Consider the following 26,079-nt stretch of genomic DNA (forward strand, 5'->3'; position numbering starts at 1 on the left):
TATGATCGAAAAATATTGTTTAGTTGCCTTGGAAATGACGACTATTGACATTTACCATAATATTTTACACATATGAATAAACAAATAACAGCGATCTTTTTTTAATGACAGAAAATCCGTATTATTAACGTACTATACACAAAATCCGTAAATATACGGATTAATCTGTAATTCTGGCAACAGTGTCTCCGACAACCACCCGCTCTGTCGACTGAAAGCAGAACTACGGTATAGTATTCTTTATCCGCTGCGCTGTAAACGACAATCAGCGCACAGCGGCGCAGAGCTAAACTAAATCTCGGACAGGTTGACTAACGGAGACGGTATCGCCAGTTACATCTCGGACAGGTTTTGTACCACGAAATCTCTTTTACGTTGTACATTTGTTGTATGTATTGAGCATTACATATACCGATTTGGTCATTTTAGAAGTGTGGTCTGGATTTTAACGTGTAAGACAGAGAATAATATAAATTACCGGTTAAAAGACAGAGAGACAAAATCAAAAGCGGCATACAGTGTTGCCGATTTTTACGTTTGTAGCAAAAATTTGTGTAGAAAAAAAATAAACATATTTTAAAAACTTTCATGTATACTACTTAAATGAAGATGATAAACCTAAGCTTAATATAATCTATTACATCTGTAGTAAAATGAGAAACTTATTGTGAAAAATCAGGTTCCAACCCTAGATGCAACGTTTTCCATAAACGCCTACTTGTGCGGTTTGAACTTTTGATGCAAAATCCGGCAATACCGCATAGAAGAAATGTACCAACCCAACTATATCCCTTTTTAATACATTTGATTTTCGATTAAGCTGCCTACATCACTGTCTTACACGTTAAAATCCAGACCACACTTCTAAAATGACCAAATCGGTATGTATGTTACAAGGGTAAAGGGGATTTTTTAAATTTGCCGTCATGGTAGTTGTCGCATAACATGTCATTTTTTTTTAAATCAACCTTTTTTAAAACGCAATTAAAAAAATCATTTGTAGTCTGTATTAGGTATAAACATTTTAGTCAATATTTTTTAATTTGTGAAAGGAGGCTGGAAAGATATTACCGTTGTTGCATAGGGTCCAACTGAAAAAACAACGATTTTTTAAAACTTCGATAAACATAGCCCAATATTGGCATTTATCAATCTGGGAACTCAGCTGTGAGAAATTAATCACAAATTATGTCCCAAATGACAAATTTCCTAACATGATTTTTTTATACAGATCTGTCAAAAAGATCGTAAATTACATTCTATATGAAAAGTTACAAAAATACACTGTAAACAAAAGAGAATAATTAAAAAAACAGATTTTTTCAGAAGAAAATGTATTTAATAAAAATTATAAACAATTACAAAAGTTCAAACGTTAATTTTCTATGTCCTTTGTTTTTGGCTCCAATATCTTCAGTTTTCAATATTGAGATCATTATTTATCATAAACAAATGTTCATTGAGAAATCTCATTGAGATTTACCGTCCCCATCATTTTTTTCTCCAAGTATTCTGGTGCTTTCTTCTGCCATTTGTAGCAAACTACTTAATTCACTTTCATTTATTATATCCCGATGATTCCTTTACATTTACAGACTTTAATAACTGTTTGTGTTGCTTTTGTACCTTCAGGTAGACAATGCAACAGACTGTTGAAATTGTCTATACCAGTAGATCATGTACAAAATGGCTTAAGGTAATGCAAAATAAATAAATAATATACTATTATACCTGGTAAATTTAAAGAAGGTAGTACTCCACTTTTTAGTCTGTTATTAGGACCAAAATCCTCAGGCAAAAAATGAAGCGAACAGACTCTGTATGATCGATAAACATTTTCTGGTGTCAGTTCATTTATCAATCGTTTATTTCCGCACAGAATAATCCATTTGTTAAAAATCTCCCTGTATTTTGTTGGGTTAGGAAAGCGATGTTTGGTACTACCACTTTTCCAACAGGTCGGTATAGTACAAGGTATTGCGGGCATAGTTAGCTCTTATCAGGATTTATCTGGAAATAAAGCGATAATATTAATATAAATTCTCTTAAAAAAAATACAAATAAATTACCTATATAGGTAACAACTTACCGGCTACAAGTGGCTGTCTGTAAGTCCACTAAAGTACCAAGAGTTCACAATAAACTAAAACAGGTTTGTGTACACACAAAACACAATAATGGCCATAATAATTCAACAAAATCATAGAAGACCGAAACGCGTAAGCGAGAACAAAACAAAAACAATTTTTTCCTAAACAGCTGAGATCCGAGATTGACAGTTGCCAACTAGTGTTGGACCATGTTTATCGAAGTTTTAAAAAATCGATGCTACATCAGCAATATTCGATATGTCCGGAGCCAAAAAAAGTGCGATTTTTCTCATTTTCGGCAATTTTTTTAAGATACAACATAACGTAAAAACTAGATCAAATTGCATTAAGTATTCTTACAATAACATCCAGGTGAGGAAAGTTGAAAGTTAATAAAAAAAATCGATATCCAGAAAATCGACAATCGAAATCGTTCAAATTAAATATCTGGGAAACTGTGCATTTTCGAAACACAGTTTAAATGGGGTAAATATAGAGCTCCACTAGCTCTATCTGTAGAGGCTTCACTGGTCGTTTAGCTACTTACCGTTTGCTATTTTATACCTACTTATTTTTTTTTTCTGTAGGTATAATTTAATGCAGCGACCAAACGCCAAAATTTTCGAAGTGTCTTCCACGCTCAATTTCAGCGTTAACACCTTAAAAATTATTTAGAATAATAAAAAATAGGTCCCCTACTAAAAACACACTGATTGGTTTTCTGTTTGGTAGCTCGAAAGGACTATAGGGACAACCAAAATCATTTTAGCGTGTGCACCACCAACGCAACATTTTTAAAATCAAAAATACAACAAATTGCAGCAAACAAAAAATCAATGCTAAATATTGCCAGGAGCTTACTATCGATATTTAAACAAGGAACAGCATTTGCTTTCAGACCTCTTCGCGTTCCCGGCACAATATCATCTGGAGAAAAATGGGCGTCGCACACCATGAACTTCTTGTATATTTCGTCGACTGTTAATAACTTGTAGTTCGGTGGCCTTACCATATCAAGCCATGCATTAAAAACAACCCTATTTCCTCTTGGAAACCTATGTCTCTTGCTGTACCTATTTTTGCATCCAGAAACGCAACAACGCTTCCGGTTATATTTAACTTCCGAAAAATCCATAATAATTTACGGCTAATATAAAAGTAATATAAAAAATATATAACCACCAACAACCACAAACCACACCGTAAACAAAACGATAAACGATTTTTCCGAACAGCTGAGATCTGACAGTTGGCAGTTATCAACTAGTGCTGGGCTATGTTTATCGATATTTTAAAAATCGATGTTTCGTCAGCAAAATTCGATATTTTGGCGTTCATGTCAAATTTAACGTTTATGTAAAATATGTAGCACTTTGGTACCACCAAAGGGTAGCACTTACAAAAACATTTCCCCTAAAAATTTCATTCTAATTATTAAAAAAGCACTTAATACAATAAAACCAAAAAAAAAATAAGAATTTAACCGCCTGTAGCTACAAAACAACGCAGAATCGGGCCTATATTGATATGACAAATAAATCTTATTTTTACATGAGAGATGGCACGTTTTTTGAAACACCCTATATAGGGTGACGCACCTCATTCGCCTCGGTCGATTATACGAAAACAGGAAGATGTAGAAACAATTTTTTTTATGGGTGCATGTAGAGAGGCAATGTGCATAATTTAAAATATTTTCAAATGTAGAGGGTGTGTCAGAACTAAGATCCATACCAAAGTTATATATTTTTTTCTTATGGAACACACACATCCGGTATTTTAGTTCATTTTTGGATTCTTGGGCATAAAATAAGGCCTTTATTATAAATGTTTTGTGTTTAAATGCTTTGATTTTTGATATATTTAAAGATATTTAAATATGCATCCTGTAATAAAAAAGTTTGTTAACACCCTGTACCTACATTACTTTGCATAGTTAATTCTTTCGCTGACTTTGAAGCCAGAGAAATAAACTTTACTAAAAAAATGTATTGCTTCCTTAAATGTATACAGGGGTATCAAAAATTGCTGGTTAATTTTAAATATTTATTTTACATAAAAACTTCGTTATTTCAAATACAACACTATGTGTTTTTTTAACTAATTCGGAGCAGATTTAAATGCTCTTTCAAACTACATTAGGGTTTCCAATACTATCTGGCTCAGATTTTGAATAAAAAGCGATTTTTCAATAAAATGGCAATCAAGATGGCTGGTGTCGTCATGGCAATGTGCTAGTGACAGTGTTTAGTGAGGATTTTCAAAATCGACATTAGTTTATGGACTTTATTTAAATTTATAACAGTTTACTTTTTTTAATTTACCTACAATAGTTTAATAAGTTTTTTATTATTACCTACAATAGTTTAATAAATTTATAATTATTTTAGCAAGAAAAATAAAGAAGTAATTCTTTTTGATTTATATTACGATGACTTGTAGATATATTAGATTTGTTATAAAAGAACCAATTTAGGCAAATTAATTTTCTTCACTTTTAACGACAGGTTTCTGCCTAAAAGCCTTGTATATGAATTTTTAAAGTAGCTCAACCTAAGACGTTTATGGATGTAAAGCACCAGATGGCGGGGCGTATTTCACAGTCTTTTAGTACAGAAAAATTATTTTTTGTTGCTCTGAATTTTGAAGAGACCAATAAAAACAGAGAAAATAAAAATCGATATTTTTCGGACCGTGCCAATTGGTTACTAATCGACCAGATACTTTTTGTCTATTAGATATGCTATAAAAGCTGGTAATTATACAATTCGACCATTGTAAATACCCGACAAATTCCGCAAGGCCGACGAGGCCGATGCTTTTCACTGATAAGAAAAAAAAATGTTTGTTTAGATAATTTTCGAGATATTTTTTCTTTCTGAATGCACATTTTAAAAGTATTTTATATTCTTTGTCAGCTTGATCTATTATACTGGTCGCACGTATCGAAGTTCTGTTTCTTCTAGTTTTAAAAAATGTTCTTATTTCTTTATAGTTGTAGTGGTTGTAGTGTAAAATTAGATTAATTTTATTAAGTTTAATTATAATGTTTAGTGTAGAGTGTAGAATATCAGAAATAGTTTAGTAGTGTTTTATAGTTTATTTATTTTGTAGTTAAGTAGTAGGTGAAGGGATAATTTGGTTATTTTTTCTTTTTGTTTGATTAATTAGTAAGTTTATAATTTTTTCAGTGTAAAATACAAGAAGTAGTTGTGTTGTGTTTTTATAAGAGATTATATTCGTTTATTTTGTACATGAGTAGTAGGTGAAGGTATTTGGGTATTTTTTCTTTTTGTTTTTCTTCTAATTGTATTAATTCTATTAAGTATTGTGATAGATACTCTATATATTCCTTCAACTTCGTAGAAAAGTGCGTTATCATATAATTTTGGTTTTCTGGTAGTAGAATATACGAAAAAAAAATCTGATCAAATTTATTTTAAATTAAATTAATCGAGTCTTATTATTCAAATTAATCTAGTCAAATAAAAATAATAGTTAGTTTCTAAATACTATACAGGATGAGTTTCCTACGATGTTCTCTATGGGTATCTCGGAAACTACTGGAGATAGAGAGTCGGTTAAATGGGGAAAGAATTGCAGTTTTGTGGGTTATTCGGATTTTTTGTGGGGTCACGCGCCTTTCGGATTTTTCGGAGAAGTTCAAGGCTTACTAGATATTTGGAAAAACACAAATTTTGGCTATTTTAAAACTTGTCTCTAATTCCATTATAATCTACCGTATGATCGAATAAAAACGGCGTCAACGATGGCTATGAAATGAAGATCGTTGTCATTTTATATGTAAAATTATATGGGAAATATCATCGATCGTCATTTCATAGCCATCGCTGACGCCGTTTTTATTCGATCATATGGTATTTTAGACAAAAAGTTTTCAGATAAAAGTTGTAGATAATCACATACCTAATGAGTTTGTGTGTTTTCTGCTTTTTTCTAAAGCCTGTCATTTTGACATATGACACAAACATTATGTTTTTTAAATGGAAATCCTAGTTGACCATGACTTCATAAAAAGCGCCATTCTTTAAGCTTTTCAGCGATATAGGTATAATATGTTTTTTTTGAAAAATTATAAGTTATAGCCAATACTTTACTTTCGTGGCTAATTCCCATACCAATAATACCATACCAATTAGTTGGCATCAAAAATGTAAAAAATTTTATGTTTTCAAAACAGCAATTAGCATTATCATAAATTATAAATAATGTACCAACATATCGAAATAATAATTTCTTTGTTAATACGGTTTAGAATTCTTAAAATAACAGGCAAAAATAATACACAATTTACAATAAAATAAAAGTTTCGTTTAAATTTCTTAATCAGCTGATCATTATTAAAGTTCGCAGAAACCCGGGGCTATATTATTACATTACTCTGAGGAAAATAACGAAAATAATCGATATTTTGGACTCCGCCCCGAAAGGTTCGCGATTTGTCCTCCAGTTGGCAGCACATTTCGTCTAGTCGGTTGAACAACTTTAAGAATATATAAACAAGGCTAATAGGTTGTTCATTTACCACACTATCAGCTCTGCGAAATAGGAAAAGTAGTTTTTCAAAGAAACTTTTATCAAGAAAATTCTTATTTGGATATCTTAATTAAGATTAAATATCTTAATAATATATTTTTGAGATTAAGATATAATATAAATATATAACTGATTTAAATATAAAAAGGGTGCACCAAAGAATGCTGCACGTAGGCGCCAGATACCCCAGGAACGGGCCTGATGGCGACACCAGCCATCTTGATAACAATTTTATTGAAAAATCGCTTTTTATTCAAAATCTTAGCCAGATAGGTATAAGAAACCCTAATATAGTTTGAAAGAGCATTTAAATCTGCTTCGACTTATTTAAAAAAAATGCACAGTGTTGCGTTTAAAATAAAGAGTTTTTTATGTAAAATAAATATTTTACATAGACCAGCAATTTTTGATACCCCTGTATAGATTTAAGAAAGCAATCAAATTTTTAAATAAAGTTTATTTCTCTGGCTTGAAAGTCAGCACAAAAATTCATTCTGAAGAGCCATGTACAAAGTGTTGATAATTTTTTTATTATAACATGCATATATTTAAATATCTTTATATATCTCAAAACCAAAGCTGTTAGACATATTAAACCCTTATAATAAAAGCCTTATTTTGTGTCCAAGGATGCAAATATGAAATAAAATAAGAAAAAATATAACTTTGGTGTGTGAATCTTAGTTCTGACATAATCTTTACATTTCAAAATAATTTTAAATTATGCACATGCCTTCCTACATATACCCATAAAATATTTTGTTTCTACATCTTCCCGTTTTGGTATAATCAACCGAAGCGAATAAGGTGCGCCACCCTGTATACTATTAATCTTTCAGATGCAGAATTAAAACATAAACATTTTTACTATAATGCCTCGTCAATTTTGCGACAATGAACAAGGCCTTGTCTCTAATAAAAATTATTTTTTTAATCAATAAATACGGAGAGAATTCACTCAATTTCACTCGTTTAATAATGACGTAACGCTAACCAATCGTTGAACAAACTAAACACACCTGTTTGAACTGCGACATCTACACATTTGCCATTCTCCTCATGTTCTGTTCCGGCTGGTGGACCTAAAATTTGTAAAATCGTTGTAACCATAACAGATCTATGGCAAACATTTACCGCTATCGCCAGGCAACCGATATTGTGGGAAGTTTCCTAACGAAGGAAAAATCGATGGATTAACATTTTTGCGTAATCTGCTACATGCACAATTAGCAAAGGTAGATGACGCAAAATGCTGGCCGCACAACCTATAGGATAAGTTGTGGATGTTGTCTGCCTTGTGTAGTAAATCCTCTCGACGACAAGCCTTCAACCATATTGTTGCACTAAAAATAGTTTAATGGAATTTGTAGTAAAATTATGAACTCTTTATTGCTATTCCTGAAACGGCTAAACCGTTAAAATACTACAACCAGGCAGTTGGATTTGACTGGATTTGGCGCACCAAAACTAAACTCAGCGGCACGAAAAACGGACATCTTAAAAGCTTGGTATATTGTGTTCTACTTGTTTTTTTTTTGTTGTTATAATAACCGATTTTTTAATGTTTCAATCAAATTGTAGCAGCTGATTTTTTAGTATACAGGGTGGTCCGAACTGTATTCCGGAAACTTCGGTAGCATATTCTGTAGATAAATTCGTTTTTTTCTTTGAATAAGAAGACTAAGGAAGGAGCATAATGCTATCCATGTATTCATGCATGGTGGGCGGAAAAAGCGCCATAAAAGCACTCTAGGGTGGGGATCCTTGACAGTTCTGTTTGACGATTCATTTGACACATTTGAATTTGATTTGAAATTTTGTGGATTTGTCAGTCTTTACGGAGCTTATTTTATGTTATTTATTATTTATTCTACTACTGATAGTTGTATAAAGGTAGTAAATCTAGATGGAAATTGTGGCAGAACTTAAATTAACAGTGACACTATCGCGATTTATCGAAAAAGACTCTAAAATAGTTGGTTGTGTAGCGTGCGGTAGATCTCGGCAAAAATTGAGTGAAATAATGGAACAACTTTTCGCTAGTAAGTGACTATATAATATACATACGTGTAGTATACCGATCATTTATGAAATTCACTTAAATTAACTAAATTATATATTTTTCTTGCATTTTAGCTTTTATTTATTACTTGTCAAAGATTAGATGTCAAAGAATTTAGATACGTTAATTTGACTTACCTGCTTCAGTAGCGTATCGGATGTTTGTGGTAATAAATACTTATTATAACTTATCTATTTTTATTAGAATTATATATTTTTATAACAATTTTAATAACTACCAACATTTATTCACAACGTAAAATAAAACAACAAATTATTGAGTCTACCCCATGTCTACCCTACATCATAGTTTTACATTTTTTAAATAAAATTAGAACGACACTGATAGACCGGAATTTAAGTCGGCCATATTTGAGGCCCATCGCGGTGTACCTAAGATTTTTGATATGTTCCTTCCTTAGTCTTCTTATTCAAAGGTTTTTTTCAAAATAATTTCTGAACTAACGTCAATATTTGGATGAAAATTGCTGTCTGAGAGTTTTTTGACATGAGAAATTTGATCTTGATGTCAATATTACTCCTACAAGAACAGTTAACCTAATAGGACTGCTCATTCAGCCAAGCCAAAAGTGTCTGCCAGGTGCATGCGAAAACTCCTCGTTTTGTGACGTCATTGTAGTCCTTGTCATGGTTATTAGTCCTTATCCGGCACCCAATAATACACACACGTGGATTATTGGTTGCCGGATGCAAAACGTTCCATATTTAGTTTATTTATTTAAACACCTTATACAGGGTGGCCCATCGAAAACGTTCCGCAAGGCATAACAGCCAGAGTAATTTTTTTTTCAGAAAATTCAAAAACACGTCGATTTTGTTTGCGAGGGAGACAACTTTTGTCCCAAACACGATTGCAAAATCTTCAACCCTCTAAGCGGGGGTGTCATCCCCCAGTTTTTTTCAAATGGGAAGGGGGGTCAAGTGATACCGCAATGAAAAGGGCTTTCTATTCTCTATACTTTCCCGCTTCGTTTTTGAAAATCGGTCGAGTCATTGAGAAAATATGAAGGATTGAAATTTGAAAAGCTTATTTAAACATTTATCAGAGTAAATGATCAGGATAAATTCCTTCGTCCAATTTGCTGTTTTTTCTTATTATTTCTAGATGTTTATACGCATTTTTTCACTTGCCACAAGGTTGGACGATCAGGTGCGGTAGTTGCTAGATAGCTGTCCTGTGACTTGTGCGTTGAAGTTCTTCTCAATATTGTTAAACTTTTTAACAATTATGATGTACTCCCATGCAGAAAAAGTGGAAATAAGTTCTACCCGTACAAAATTCAGTTGGTACAAGAACTCAACGAAGACGATTTTGACCGTCGCTTGCAATTTTGCGAAACTATGAGTGAACGAGTGGCGAATGATAATAATTTCCTAATTAATGTGTTTTTCGGATGAGTGTACTTTCTTTTTGAACGGTGTAGTTAATCGGCACAACTGTCGGTACTGGGCTGAGGACAACCCCAGGGTTTTTCACGAGGTGCACACACAAAACCCTCAGAAATTGAACGTATGGGCTGGTATTTTTGGAAATTCTATTTTAGGTCCTTTTTTTTCTTCCTAGAAATCTAACAGGTGATATGTACTTGGATTTACTGGAAAATACCATCGACCTAGCCCTAACTGACATCATAGAGAACAATCCTGGATACGTTGAAGCCGAACTAATATTTCAACAAGGCGGTGCACCTCCACATCACTCTCAAAATGTGCGTAATTATTTAAATAATAACTTTCCCGGTAGGTGGCTAGGACGAAGGGGTGCAATTGAGTGGCCTCCCCGGTCACCCGACATGACTCCTTTAGACTTTTTTTCTATGGGGACACATAAACAGTAAAGTGTATAGCACTAGTAACCTAACCCGCCTCATTAGAAGACCTGCGAAGACGAATTATTGATGTTGGTCGCGAAGTGACCCCGCAAGTTCTTCAGAATGTTCGAGAACGGTTTGAAAATAATTTGGTATTACTGTATGGAAGTTGACGGGCAACATTTTCAGCATTTGCTTCATTAATAAGGTAAGTTTTTTTTAATTAATTCAATTTATGCGTTTTTTTGCAAAAAGTACTTTTCAAATTTCAATCCTTCATATTTTCAAAATGACTCGACCGATTTTTTTAAACGAAGCGGGGAAATATAGAAAATAGAAAACCCTTTTCATTGCGGCGCCACTCGACTCTTCCCATTTGGAAAAAGTTGGGGGATGACACCCCGGTTAGAGGGTTAAAGATTTTGCAATCATTTTTGCGTCAAAAGTTGTCCCCCTCACAAACAAAATTGAGGTGTTTTTGGATTTTTTGAAAAAAAATATACCCTGGCCGTTATGCCTTGCGGAAGGTTTTCGATGGGCCACCCTGTATGTATGCAGTATAGAAAATTAACTGTATAAATCGTATTAAATACTCGAATAATGCATTTTTAAGAACAGCAGTTCCCAGCATCACCTTTTAGAGTACTTCCATATTTTGCTTTAAAATAATTAATAAACAATATCGTAGGTACTTAGTAAGCACTTTGTCACAATCCTCAACACAAAATGAACGTATTTATACACTCTATAGCTCTAAAAACTTTAAAAACACCTTTTTCACATTTAAAATTGACAAAATAATTAACTCAAAATTTCTCAGCTGTTATTTTAATAAGTTTACCATAGGCAACTAATAATACACACTATCATGACAAGGACTACAATGACGTCACAACTGTCAGCTGAAGCGCGGGAAGAGGCGAACGTACGTCTCACAGCGTTTTCACGTGCGACGGACCGTCCGTCGTGTTTTTTCAAGATAGCCGTCGGACGGAGCATACGTGCCCATGTGAAATTGTTCATATAAACCAAATACGTTTAAAATAAAGTATACAGAGGGTACCGCTTAAATTCCTGTCCCGATATTGAAGGATGGCTATAGAATTTCAATGATCAAAATTCTAAACAAGGATGAACCTATGTCTTGAAACCATTCGACTCGATTTTCTGTCCTCCTTCAATACTGGGACGTAAATCCTCTCATTGCTCTTATGGGGAGGCCGTCGTATATTTTATTTAAACGTATTTGATATAAACTCATGGTACTTGCTCGAAGTTGCGGACGCTCCGCTCCATCTGAAAGCGCTGTTATGAGGATGAGCAATCCTATTAGTTTACCGTTCTTGTAACTCCTACATGTAGAGGGCGCAACCTACATGTTTTTGTAACTGGTTTGAAGACTAATAACTTTTCGTCCGAACCTGTATAAAACTATATAAAACTACTGAGTAAAAAAATATATATTTGCATCGTCTTTATGTAAAAAAGGTCTCTTAGTAAAATCGCTACGAGTAATGGTTCTCGAGATATTTGAAATCTGAATTATCAATACATGTCATCATTGACATAAATTAAACATGTTGACTAAATAGTTATTAGACTGAAATCATAAATTTTAAATGTTTTTGTGTCAAAAGTTCAATAGAAACTGTTTAATCATCATTTTTTCGAAGAAAAATTTGATTAATTTAAAAAAATAAAAAGTTCCCAAGTTTATCATTTCAGTCAAATAACTATCTACTCAACATGTTTATTTTTTGTCAATAATGACATGTATTGACTATTTCCATTCTATAAATATCTTGAGAACGGTTGCTCGTAGCAATTTTTTCCAAACGTCGAAAATGTATATTTTTTTACTCACAAATTCTACAGGTATGAACGAAAAGTGATTACTTTTCAAATCATTCTGTAGGTGGCGCCCTCTACAAGTAAGAATCATATTGACATCAAAATTAAATTTCCCATGTCAAAAAACTCCCAGATACCTATTTTCATCCAAATATTGACGTTACTTCAGAAAATATTTGAAGAAAATCGAAATAAAAATGAAACTTCTGCACCCTGTATCTCCGAAACTAAGCATTTTAGGACATACATCTATACGAACTTTTTTACATATTTTTATCTGCAGAATATGCTGCCAAAGTCTCCGGAATATAGTTCGGACCACCCTGTATATTTCCAAATTAAAAATCAAAGTTCGTATTTGTCAATTATACGAGGGAACACAAAATGTTATTTTTGTGATAGTCTTTTCCTAATTTTTAAGTGTTTCAAACTTTCATCAAAATATCAACATTTTGTTTTCCCTCGTATAATAGACAGAGGTAAACTTAGTCAAATTATTTGCCTGAGCTGCAAATTGTTTAAAAAATCAACAAAATCGGCCCACCAGAACAAAATATATTAAACTTTAAAGTATGCGCATGAAAATTTTGAGGTGTGCGTTTTTTCGTGGCGATCAGTATACCTATACGATTATAAGTTTCCAGAGAACTACAAAATTTAGAGTGGATATTATTTATAGTGATGGGAATAATCGAATTATTTTCACCATCGAATAATTAGTAATAATTCATATTTCACAATCGAATTAATAATTCGAATTATTTAGTAGTATTATAAATTTAACCTAAAAATAAATTCGTCCCAGCTAGTGCTCGTCTAGGGGCTATTTTAAACAAATTCTGAACCATTGCCATACTTATATTCTATCACTGAATAAAAAATAAAAAAAAATATTCTTTATTCAATGTATTCTATTAACTGTGCCGAAGCCGTTTAATAAATTAAACCATAATTTAAAGTTTTAAATTTAAAAGTGCCGCGCGAGTTTGTGATTGTTTCAATTCCTATTGAAAAGCTCATATCTAAAATAAAAGCTTCTTCTAAAACGATATAAGTATGTCCTTGTTTACGTGCGGTTCGTATTTCTTTTTAGTTTATCAGTTGCAATCAATAATTATTTAGATAAAAGAAGAAAATTAATTTTAGTGTTCGGCAGGTGTTCGGTGAAATTTGGGTGAGATGGAAATGAACCAAATAATAGTAGTATTCTTTCGTTCTGAACGAAATGAAAATTTTCACTTAAACTGATTTATTCCTACATGATATAGGAAATAACAATGATTTCTGGATTTTTCTATATCGGATCGTTCCTTTCTTTGTCGATTCCCTTTATAAATCAGTTTAAGTGAAAATTTTCAGTTCGTTCAGAACGAAAGAATACTACTAATAGTACTATACTAATTACTAATATTCGTATTCGTCCATAAGAGGTTATGTTTTATGTTCATTTGTAATTCGGTTACCACAGATATAATATAAAATACTACTAATTTTTATCTCGATTATATCGAAAAAGATAATTCGAATTAGTTAGTTTTAATTTACTATCGAATTAGTCGTATTATTTAATTCGAATTTTCCCAACACTAATTATTTACACATTTATGTTTCGTAAGGTGGGATGGTGGTTACGCTGGATGTGAATTTGTACGAAAATTTGTTAATAATATGTAATAATAATTGTTAAATTACAACTGGTATATACCCATACAGTGTAGGGTATATACCCATTCCCATTGAGGAATATTGTAGATATATTCTTGGTACATTCCTGGTATTATACCGGATATTTACTATGGCGGTCGTCGGGGAATCCCCTTATAAAATTAGGGTGTTCATCAAAATTGCACAGTTGGCGTTGTTGGCACTCTTTTGTACATTCTTTGATTTGGTTTTCTGTCCATTTATTCTTAGATATTTATTTAATGTTAAATTTATATTTGGTGCCAATTAAACTTTTAGTTACGGAATCGAGGGCACGATTTTTAAATTCATTATTGCCAACAATGGACATATTCGGTGCCAGGCTGACTAACTGGAATTTAAATTTCCCGCTGGGAGTTCAGGTGGTAGCTCTGCTATAAAAAATGTCAAGTTGCCACATTTGTTTATTTTCTGTTATAAATAAACATTGGTCAAAAAATGAAATAAAATTTATAATGTGTATAGACTATCTATAGTCTGTCCAACGAGAAGATCCTTGACAGTGATATTTGTGTCTGTCATTTTAATTTCAAAGTAGTTTATTTTATTTTACAAAGAAATAAGTTGGTACAACTGGAACGCATAGCAGGAAATTAATATATTTAAAATTTGACTGACAAGGACAAGTGATTACTTCAAAATATTGTGAAAAAAACTGTATAAAACTGAAAAAATGTAATCGAGTTATTTTATTTAATAAAAAACGATATGTGTTAATAGAAAACAAACAAGAAAAAGACGCCACATACAAAAAAAATATAAAAAAGAACTATTTCTTACTTTCAAGCTTTATGAAACTTCCCGCATTTATGATTATATTTATCAATATAAGTTATGTACAAATACAAATTTGTAATATTCCGCAGGAATAAATAAAACAACATAAATAAAACAAACTATTTTATTAATAATAACATTTATGAAATTTTATACCTTAAAGGTTAATTGATTAACTTTAATCTTAATTTTTTTAAACCAGTAGGTACCTTTTGACATTATTTTTCTGCAGTACTAAAATTGACTAAAATCCATTATTTACCTATCGTGTGATGTCGATATTTTATAGCTACTCCAGTTTTTAGTATGTGTTTAGTATGGTCCTTCTACCATATTCGAGATGCACTTATCTACGACGAGATGGTATACGAACTTTATTGATGGTAACTTTATTGGTGTATAAGACTTTCTGCCTGGGCAGCGAGTATTAACCATAAACTGTGCTCTGGGTCTACAGTTAAATTTCACTCGATTTTTCCTCCACTTGATTTCAAATGGCTATTTCTTGTTTCCGATAGTTCCTATCTAAGATAAGTTGTACGCATCTCTCGATAGCGTAGATTTCTGCCTGTAGGATACTAGGGTAAGTGCCCATTGGTTCGGAGTAATTAGCTCTCGGCCCAAACACTCCGATCCCTGTTCCCGTATTGGTTTTGGAAGATTTGGATTCTAAATTCTAAATTCTAAAATCGTTCCGTCAAACCAATAAAATTGAAATACGATCTGTCATTTTTGAAATAAACCAATAAAACTGGTTAAAAACAACCAGAGACGACGCATAACGGATTTATAATTAAACTCATCCATAGTTAACTTAAAAATTATTAGAAACTTTTTTTAGTTAAATAAATAGATTGGTATGGGACGTCATCTGCTTTTCTTCTGTCATCGTCTGTCGAAATCTTACCTGAGAAAAAAAACAGAGTATAATACACATATAATTGATACCAATTAAACTTTTAGTTACGTAATCGAGGGTGCGATTTTTAAATTTATTGTTGGCAACCATGTAATTTAATTTCCCGCTGGGGATTCAAGTGGTAGCTCTGCTGTAAAAAATGTCAGGTTGTCACATTTATTTATTTCCTGTCATTCGTCTTTTTCGTCAATTACCTTTTGTATTACGAGTTTTTTGTTTAAACGGATTGTGTTGTGATACTTTAAGCTTAAACATGTTTACTAGCAGACCTTGCAGTCCAACATTGTTCTTTTGAGAACCTCTTTTAGTGCGAAGTGCACAAGATAGATTCTTTTCATATTTAAATAAAACACAAGTTTTATATCAATTAAGTTTTATTAAATAACAATAATATAATTTTTATTCATGTTTTTTTGAACATATACATAGACTTTGTATAAAAAAGTTAAAGAAAATATGTCAAAATCAAACATGTACTTGTTTGCAAATAAGTTTTGAAATAAAGTCAGAAAATTGATGGTCTATTTGGAAATGTGAGAAATTTAATTAATCATCTGGTGAAACAACAATAATAACATGACGCAACTTACCAATATAAATATTTAGTGAATTTGGTTTATTGGCAGAAGTACGATTTTTTTTGTCTAGTATTGGCTCAATTTTATTATCTGAAACATAAACATAGGCACGTTAGGTACCTTCAAAATTATAGTACTTACCTACAGTGTATACCGGGTGTTGCATCGTCGAGCGGGACATAGGAAATCCCTTGTAAATTTTAATTGGGTCAATTATTGGCTTCCCTAATTATTTTAGAGAATAATTCTATTTAGGTTTATTGAAGAGCACTAAAACCCACATTCAAAAGAATAACTTTAGATATTTTTGATTAGCCCCTTTACGAGTTATCGCCGATTTCTTTTTAAATATTTCTCCTTTCTTATGGCCCTGTATTTACTTATGAGCACCAGTCAAGGTAAAAGATAACTGACAATAAACTAACTAACAACACCCGGTATACATATATTTACCTTGTAATATATGGGTTTCCTGGTTTCGCTCAGGAGGTATTATTATTTTACTTTTTTTAGAAACCTCCTCCTTTCGAGTTTCTTCGACTACCCTTGGAAAGATGGATGGAACGCCCTTATTAAATAGGGGTCTTTTTGAACAGTGACTATTAGCAGAAGTACCATTTTTTTTGTCTTGTATCGGCACAATTTTCGTACCTGAAACAAAAACATAAGTATGTTACTTTCAAAATTATAGTACTCACCTACATTGTATACTGCACAAATTTGAGTACCTCTCTTCTACATACTAACCCTGGTCACTTTAATGCATGAGATAAATACAGTACCGGCCAAAAGTGGAGAAACTTTTAATATTTTTACTATGCCAAAATACAGTTTACTCTCTGGAGAATATGATATCAAGAAAATATTTCGCATTTAATCTGCTTTGTATAGCCATATAAAAACTGCTTATTTTGTGAATAAATTTGCAGGCAAAAAATTATTTACAAATTCCAGCGGACATAAGTGGAGAAACCTTATCTTCTTCATAACATTCTGTGAGATATTCTCTTGTTAAAGCGTCTAGATCGTGGTATTGGGTTCACAGAGCGGTAAAAATATGCCGCGCGTGATAAATTTGTCAGATCAAATTAAAAAAAATCATAATTGAGAAGTATCATTCGAGAATTAAACAAATTGATATTGCTAGACACTTAAATTTACATAAAAGTGTTGTGTGCAAACAGATTAATTTATATAGAAATCGTGGGACAACTGCCAGTACACCCAAGCCCGGAAGACCCAAAAAAACAACTTTGGCGACAGATAAAATAATAAGAAGATATTCACTTAGAAATCCATTTTGCACTGCGGAGGATATAAGGAACGAATATCCCTTTATTTCAATATCTGTTAGGTCCATTAGACGGCGTCTGAAACAGGCACAACTAAATGCCAGAACACCTGCCCGAAAGCCGTTTATTTCTAAGAAAAATAGGTAGGCCCAACTACTACATGTTCCAATGCAAATTGGACCTACAAGCAGTGAAAAAATGTACTCTGGTCGGAGGAAAGCAAGTACAATCTTTTTGGTTCGGATGGTATTAGGTGGGTGAGATGTCCTGCCAATGAGAGATTCAATCCCAAGTACACCATACCCACCATAAAACACGGAGGTGGGAACGTTCTAGTCTAGGGTTGTTTTTCTGGGCATGGGGTCGTCGGGCCACATGTCGGCCATTGTTCAAATAAATGGAATTATGGATCGTTATATGTATTTAAATATTTTGCAATAAACAATGGTACCTTATGCTGAATCCTCTCTCTCATTAACCTGGAAATTTATGCACCATAAAGATCCGAACTACACTGCCAAACTTATTAAGGAATTTTTAACCGAGGAACAAGTTGAAGTGATCAAATGGCCAGCTCAAAACCCCGACCTGAACCCTATAGAGAACCTATGGGATCAACTAGAAGTCGATGTTAGGCGTAAAAACAGGGACAAATTTAAAAATAAAGATGTTTTGTTCGCTGCCCTATTACAAGCCTGCAATAAAATATCCGGGGACGTAATAAAGAACTTGATTGAGTCTATGCCCAAAAGGTGCCAAGCAGTCATCAAAAGTAAAGGCTATGCAACCAAATACTGAGACTAGCGACTACAAATGTATAAAAAATTCCAGTTTCTCCATTTTTGTCCTCATAGAAATTAGTTTAATTTTTTCAAAATTTAATAGAGGCTTTTTCCAAAAAAATCTTGTGTGTATTTTTATGAGACAGTTATCCTATGTATAAATATGTATGCTTTATAAACATTTTCGTTCTTGTAAAACGGCAACAAATAAATTTAAAAAGTTTCTCCACCTTTGGCCGGTACTGTATATACGACCAGTTGACAGACAGAGATACAAAATAAAAAGCGGCGTACAGTGTTGCCGTCTCGTACGAAAAATAAAATAATAAACTATTCAATAATGCTCATTTTTGTTAGACAGTCATTTAAAAATATATTACGGCTGTAGTAAAATGAGTAACTAATTGTAAAAAATAAAGTTCCAACCTTAGATATAAAATTTTTCGTAAATACCTACTTGTGCGGTTTGAAATTTTGTTGCAAAATCTGGCAATAAAGCATAAAAGAAATGTATGGTAATTATTGGGAAAACTGGAAATCGTCCGATTTTCACCAAAATTGGTATACACACTATTTTGAGGTCGTAGATTATGAATCTGAACTTTTTTCTTGGCGGTCTCTTACCGTTTTTAAGAAAAACGGAAAATAATTTCAACATTAAATTTTTCTTTATTTCGGCCCTATAAAGTAATAATTTTCACTATATTTTCATTATATTATAGTTTATCCAAAAGCCACACTTGATTGAGGACAGAAAAATGTCCAAAATTTTCCTGAAAAACACTTTTCTCAACAAAACAGCAAAGAAAATTGAGACCAGATGGAAGTTTGACATTACATATATCCTTCTTTCTCTCTTCTATGTAATGAGAGAGACAAATATATTCTAGACCACTAGGCTATTTATAACCACGAAGTTGCACGAAAAAGAGATTTGATTGCATTGGTTTCAACTTCTTTGCGGAGGGGGTTAATCTTTTTTTGATATAATATAACAACAAAAGATTAACACCCTCCGCATGGAAGTTGTAACCAAAGCAATCAAAACTATTTCGTGCAACTTCGTGGTTATATATAGTCAGATCTCGTTGGTAAAATAGCAGTTATGGGAAGGAGCCGTTCTTCTGAGGACCGCCTTTCGTAATCCCAGAATGAACGAAAAAAACACGCTAAATTTAGGTCTAGCATTGGCAACGTTGCTTAAATGCCAGAAACACATAACCCAACATTTTCAGATTGTTTACAAATTTTCCTCTATTATGCATAGAATTGGTTAAAAAAGTAACAGAAAATAGCAAAAACATCATTGTTTATTGAATACCTAACAAAATATGTGCTAGAAAACCTTAAAAATATGAGAAATTAAGAAAAATTCGATGTTGAAATAATGTTTCGTTTTTCTGAAAAACAGTAAGAGACCGCCAGAAAAAAAGATTCGTAATCTACGACCTCAAAATAGGGTGTATAGCAACTTTGGTGAAAATCGGACGATTTCCAGTTCTCCCAATAATAATTACCAAATGTATCGACCTAACTTTTATCTCTTTTTAATACATTTCATTTTAAATTTAAGCTGTCTACATCACTGTCTTACACGTTAAAATCCAGACCACACAGTTTCGATGACCAGATCGGTATATATTTACCTTGTAATCTATGGATTTTCTGGTTTCTCTCAGGAGATTTTATTTTGCTTTTTGTAGAAACCTCGTTTGGGGTTTCTTGGACTATCCTTGTTGGAAACATTGACGGAACGCCATTATTAAATAGTCGCCCTTTTGAACAGCTACTATTGGCAGAAGTACCATTTTTTTTGTCTTGTATCGGCACAATTGTGGTATCTGAAACATAAACATAGGTACGTTACTTTCAAAATTATGGTACTTACTTACATCGTATATTGCACAAATTTGAGTAACTCTATTCTACATATGAGGCATAAAGTTGCAAAAACCCATCTTATCCCAAAAACACTGTTTGAAGATAATACACAAAACCTCTTTTATCAAAAATGTGTCCACTGAGTAGAATCATTGTTTTGTATCAGGTTTTTCTAGAAATAAAAATTAATATTTAATTTTGTCACACACAAATAATTCAGATCAGGCCGGTTTAGGTTTCTTTAAAAAAATGGATAAGGGGGGTTTTGCAACTTAACGCCTCATATATATTTACCTTCTAATATATCGATTTGCTGGTTCCTCTCAGGAGATTTTACTTTACTTTCTTTAGAAACCTTCTCCTTTGCTGTTTTATAGAGTACTCTTCCCGGAAAGATGGACGGAACAGCATTTTTAAATAGGCGCTTCTTTTGCAAGCAACTTTTGGAAATATGTATATCCTCGAAATGACTTTCGCATAGCCTGTATTTAGATCTAGATAAACTACTTAGCTTGGGTAGCAGGTCAGTACGACGACAAGCGTGTAACCACAGTTTTGCCCTATAAAACAAAAAGAACGTAAGTATTAGTGTAGTATGCAGATCACACACTTAAAATATTCAATGTATTTAAAACATTAAGGCTGAGAAATCTGACCTATATTTTGTTTTTTAGAAAAGTTTTAGTAGATACAAGTTTCGTCTTTTCAGTATCGAATATGCTCCCAATAAGAAAACATGAGAACAGAGTTAGTTGAACTACTCAAATACAATAGTATACAAACTACCTTATTAATATAAATGTAAATGTACTTACCGCTCAGGATCTTTCGGGAAACCAAACATAGATATCCCAGAGCCGAAGTTATAACGGCAGTTGCGAAAAGCACAAATAGCCCACATTTTCAGTCTATTTGTTCACAACACAACAAAAGTTTGAGAATATTACTAATAAGAGAATGCAAAGAATATTACTAACAAGAGAATAACGCAAATACACACAACAGGAACACAAAAATTATCAAACAGCCATCAACTGTCAAATGAAACACGAGCAGTGTTGCCGGCTGCCGCAGGGTTTTTTAGATTGTACTAAAATTTGTTGAAAAATGTACGGAGTTTGGAAAAAATGTACCGAAATTAAAAATTTGCTACTATAAACACATGATAAACACCTTTAGAATTTTAATGCTACTATATATTATAATATAATATCTAATAATATATTTTTAATATTATTATTATAACATATACCGCATGAAATATCGTATATAAAATAAAGACTAATTATAGAGATTAATTTTAAACTACACCATTTAAAAATCATTTTTACTCAATATAAAAATAAATTACAACCTTTTTAAGGCCAACTGGCAGTAAGCGCCATTAAAAAATAAAGAAGAATACGGGCCACGTAAATTGATGTCTAGAGCTTGACATTGCCAAAATTATCATCAACTGTCATTCCCCAGCCGTCGCTGGTGTCATTTTTTTCGATCGTACGGTATAAAATAAGAAGTAAAATTAATAAAACTGTTTATGAATCTACATACCGAACGTAAATAAAGTCGGGACAGCAGTTCTCTTTAAGCGGCATCCCCCAAACATTGAAGGCGCAAAGTGTTTTGCACAAACTTTCTGTCCTCTATGCAACTGCCAAAGCGATTTTGCCTTAAAATCCGGCCTGTTACAGTTCTTAATCCACTGAGAACATCTATAATTTGAGTGTGAATGATTGTAGGAATCCCTACTGCACTGAGATAAGAAATATTTACGTGGGTATTTACTTTACCTTTTTGGATCCAATGGGAAGGAGAAGAAGCTAAGAATCACATCATTATAATTATTACTTAAACAACCGGGAACGCAGCAGAATATAACCCCCATTATGATGGGAATTAGCGATTTAACATTTAACAGAACAAAGAATGTTTTACAAATATTTTGTTTATTTTGTACCCTTTGACTTTGAAGTTTATATTTTTAGGTTAGGGATCATATTAGGAATGACCGAAATACATCGATGCATCGAAAACATCGATAGTTATGTTTCGATGCATGGTTACTGGTTACAAATTTCGTAAGTGATTGTGCGCCTTTAGGGAAACGACCGCAGAGAATTTTATTGCGATGCTAACCGTATGGCGTTTATGCATCCACGTAAGTATACGACCTAGGATTACATCGGAAAAAATATCGATGTATTTTATACGTCGACATCCCTAGATCATATATAAATCAAGCAATGTTGTCAGGTCGTGGCAAAGAAATTCCTGAATTTTTATTACAGTTACGATCAACAATCCTTTCAAATCAATGTGCGCGTTCAGGGAACACAGCGGCTGACCGACTGCTGAGTATTTTGCTCAGCGGCTGACTGTTTTTGCGTGTAAAAAGTGACCGTTTAGGGAAACCGCTTACTCAGCCACTCAGCCGCTGACCGTCCCTGAACGCGCCCAATGACTAAAGAATCCAAGGACAAATAACACCCGAGAGCAAATTGTGACGATGACACCAAACAGTGCCGTGGCACATATTTTTCTTAACCTAGCTGTTTGAAGCAATATTTATATTTTTTGATAATTGTTTTGACTACGCCTATGGTGTTTCAGCCTAATTAATTACGAAAAAAACGTATTAAAATGTTAACAAAAGGTACAAAACTAGTATCGACGTATAGCACATATCAAGTACATATAGATGTTAATTGAAATTGAAGAATAATTATCGAATTCAATAAGAAAACGCTAAAAAGTTGGTGTGGACTGTTTATTTACCTATGAAACGTAACTCCTGGCTCTTTCTTATCGCTGCTGCTTTTACACTTGAAAGCCTCAACAACTAATCACCATTGTAATAAAGTTTATACAAAGTTTACTACACACAAACTATTAAAAATGGCTAAAATTGTCGCCGGTGACCAAACGATAACTCATTGGCTCTTTCTTATCGCTGCTGCTTTTACACTTGAAAGCCTCAACAACTAATCACCATTGTAATAAAGTTTATACAAAGTTTACTACACACAAACTATTAAAAATCGCTAAAATTGTCGCCGGTGACCAAACGATGACTCATTGTTTGCCACCAAAACAAAAAAAAAAGGTCACAAATTCTGCTGCAGCCCGTATAGGGGCGTTACATGTCCTTATATTCTTTAGTCATTGTTTCAAATAGACGGGTTTAATTATTTAAACTCGTCCCTTTAAATTGTTATTTACATCCGTACTGATGTCAGTTCGACCATACGGTATAATAATGAATCTAGCCATTCCCCTTCACACTTGCGTACGGATTCAATGAATAATGTAATTTTTAATATTTGTTACCTTCAATCATAAGAATATCCTAATTTTCCACAAAAAAATAAACAATTCTAGAAGCTTTGTGATATTTTATTTATTTTTAAATTTTTATTAATTACTCACTGAAACTATTATTATACACCTAAATTAGCAAATTTTTTGAAAGAGTATTTAAAAAAATATATGTAGTAACAAGTAGCCCACCACAAGTTTGTCCACCCCAAGCAAATCTTGGCAGGTAAATTTAAGTTTTATATAACAACTATACATATAGATTTTTTATCACTAGAATTTTTAATTTTTTTGTCACAAAAAACATAAAAATTCGCTCGGTGTCACCTCGAAATCTTGTCACCAAAGTATGGCCGCCGATCGAATTTTGGCCTCACAAACCGATCACGGGAGAATATGCGTGTTAGCCGTCCCCTCTCTTTCATTGTCTAAGCCCGGAACTCGAAGTTCGCCAATGGAGGACAGCAATTGTTATTTACATCCGTACTGATGTCAGTTCAACAACGCATGAACAACGCTTCATAAATTTGAGTATGCACATAATGAGCCAGTTTGTAATATTTATTTAGCATTTTAATTGTAATTAGTAGTTAAATAAGAGAGAAATTTCAATTTCAGAACATAGTCTGATAAAGTTTTACTAGTTTTAGCTTACCAAATTAGGATATTAACAATTTCTATTGATTAAATCTGAAAATGTAGAGCTAATTTATTAGACTTTGTAACATAATGTCCTTATTCCAGAAATATCTAGAACATATTGCAAAGCAATAAAATGTTATATGTACTAATGGTAAGTTCATGTTCGTAAGCAAGAAAGAACAGTAGTAAAAACATATCTAGCAGATCTGTACATTAATATCTTACATGTAAGCTCACCATTAAATGAAGACGAAATACCACGAAACGGTCTTGGTTCTGCAGTGGGCAATAATCTGCTGTTCTTATCGAATGGATTATTGAATTATGTGTTGTTGAAAATGATCACTGCACACGTTATACCTTTTATAGGCTTTAATTCCAGTAAAATCTGGCTTTATTAAGTCTTGACGTCCACATAGTGCAATCCATCTTCGAGACCTATACATATTAACAAAATATTGACACTAATTATACTAATAGATGTTACTTTTAAGTTGATATATTTTACTTGCCTGTTATCATCCTTTGGTACCCTGAAAAAACGTATGTTTTTGTTCACTGCCGAGATATTTTTACATTCACTGTAAATGCATCTATGGCCTGACCGTCCCTTATGTTCCATCTTAGCGCTCACTAAACTATACCGAAATTAAACTTGCATTAAACTTTGAAATTACACCACAACATAAACAAACAACACTGCAACAGACAACTTGTCGTTCACGCACAATATTCGCGTACGAAGTGAAAATTTTGACCTTAACGACGCCATTTGGGTTGAGAAGTCAGGGTTGGACTCTACTTTTAATGTTGTAAATATTCTCTACAGGGCTGTATTGAGTTTGAACAATATTGAAAACAAATTGTTTACAATGTTTTCTTGCATTAGGTTAGTGACACTGAATTGTCAAGAAATTGAATATAATTCAATTGAATTTTAGCAAGTAAGTGCCAAAAAACTATGCATTGTATAAAAATTATCCCGAGATTATAACCAAGGCAATTTTTATAACAAATTAATAACAAAAAATATACCAGGTATCCCATTAAATTTGTTAATTATTTTTTTTGACATACAAATAATTTATTTAAATAAGGCCTTCTTTGTTGATTTCATGCTCTAATAACTGTTTCAATTTTATTTTTTAATTTAGAGTAAAGTTTATACAGGGTGTTTCAAAAAACATGTGCCATCTCTCGTGGGGAGATTCCTCACGGAAAAATAACATTTTTTTTTCGTAGCTACAGGGTGTTAAAATCTTAATAATCATTTGATTTATTATAATTTTCTTCCAAGTACTTTTATAGTGATTTGAATGAAAATTTGAGGGCAAAAGTTACTATAAATACGACATATTTTAATGCTAAAAAAGTGTCGATAAATTCATCAGGGACGCGCATATGGGTGTTCACTGGAATATTTAAAAAAAAACATGTGCGCAACTGACTTTTTTCTTTTAATATCAAAATTATGTAGGCCGTTTAATGCCAATTAAAAGTTATCTCTTAATATTATGTCAAATTCGGCCTCCTTGACGAGATAAATGCAATTTTATTAATAACAATTAATAAAATTAAAATTAAAATAATATTAATACATTATATATTTTACCTAATTTATTATTAAATATTATTACTATTAGTTATTATTACTATTAGTCCAACCTACTGCAATTTCAAATAGAAAAATAATGGTATCTATATTATATAAAATGCTAATGTTTATCTGTGTCGTCTCTACTGAAGTAACGACTTGCTCTAGAAAGTTGCTTTTTTTACTAAAAGATAGCTAATTGGC

The 26,079-nt window shown here is 32.5% G+C and overlaps 2 protein-coding genes across 13 annotated transcripts in view; both read right to left on the reverse strand.

The window, feature by feature from the left end:
• The window catches only part of LOC115882749, a 46,130-nt gene that overhangs the window by 12,734 nt on the left and 7,317 nt on the right, over nucleotides 1–26,079 (reverse strand). Inside the window, exons 1-3 of one of the 12 annotated variants that reach the window (XM_030900978.1) lie at nucleotides 22,115–22,315; nucleotides 21,876–22,036; nucleotides 7,667–7,729 (exon numbers count right to left, since the gene is read on the reverse strand). The exons of 3 other annotated variants lie outside the window; for them this stretch is intronic. In XM_030900978.1, coding sequence (XP_030756838.1) covers nucleotides 7,667–7,729; nucleotides 21,876–22,036; nucleotides 22,115–22,209 — 319 coding nt within the window. In that variant the 5' untranslated portion in view covers nucleotides 22,210–22,315. Of the gene's footprint in view, nucleotides 1–1,731; nucleotides 2,011–2,069; nucleotides 2,292–2,951; nucleotides 3,314–7,666; nucleotides 7,730–7,781; nucleotides 7,991–21,875; nucleotides 22,050–22,114; nucleotides 22,316–26,079 lie in introns of those variants that run through there. 8 more of the 12 variants (XM_030900979.1, XM_030900977.1, XM_030900982.1 and 5 more) reach the window with 8 other exon arrangements.
• Nucleotides 16,189–21,461, reverse strand: LOC115882751 (52 kDa repressor of the inhibitor of the protein kinase-like). Its single transcript, XM_030900990.1, has 5 exons — nucleotides 21,140–21,461; nucleotides 20,619–20,884; nucleotides 20,090–20,284; nucleotides 16,823–17,020; nucleotides 16,189–16,459 (listed from the first exon to the last, which is right to left on the reverse strand). The coding sequence occupies exons 1-5, from the start codon at nucleotides 21,223–21,225 to the stop codon at nucleotides 16,338–16,340; spliced, it is 867 nt and encodes a 288-aa protein (XP_030756850.1). The 5' UTR covers nucleotides 21,226–21,461; the 3' UTR covers nucleotides 16,189–16,337.

Source organism: Sitophilus oryzae, unplaced genomic scaffold, assembly GCF_002938485.1.
Source record: "Sitophilus oryzae breed Bouriz unplaced genomic scaffold, Soryzae_2.0 scaffold_179_pilon_pilon, whole genome shotgun sequence".
Lineage (NCBI taxonomy): Eukaryota > Metazoa > Arthropoda > Insecta > Coleoptera > Curculionidae > Sitophilus > Sitophilus oryzae.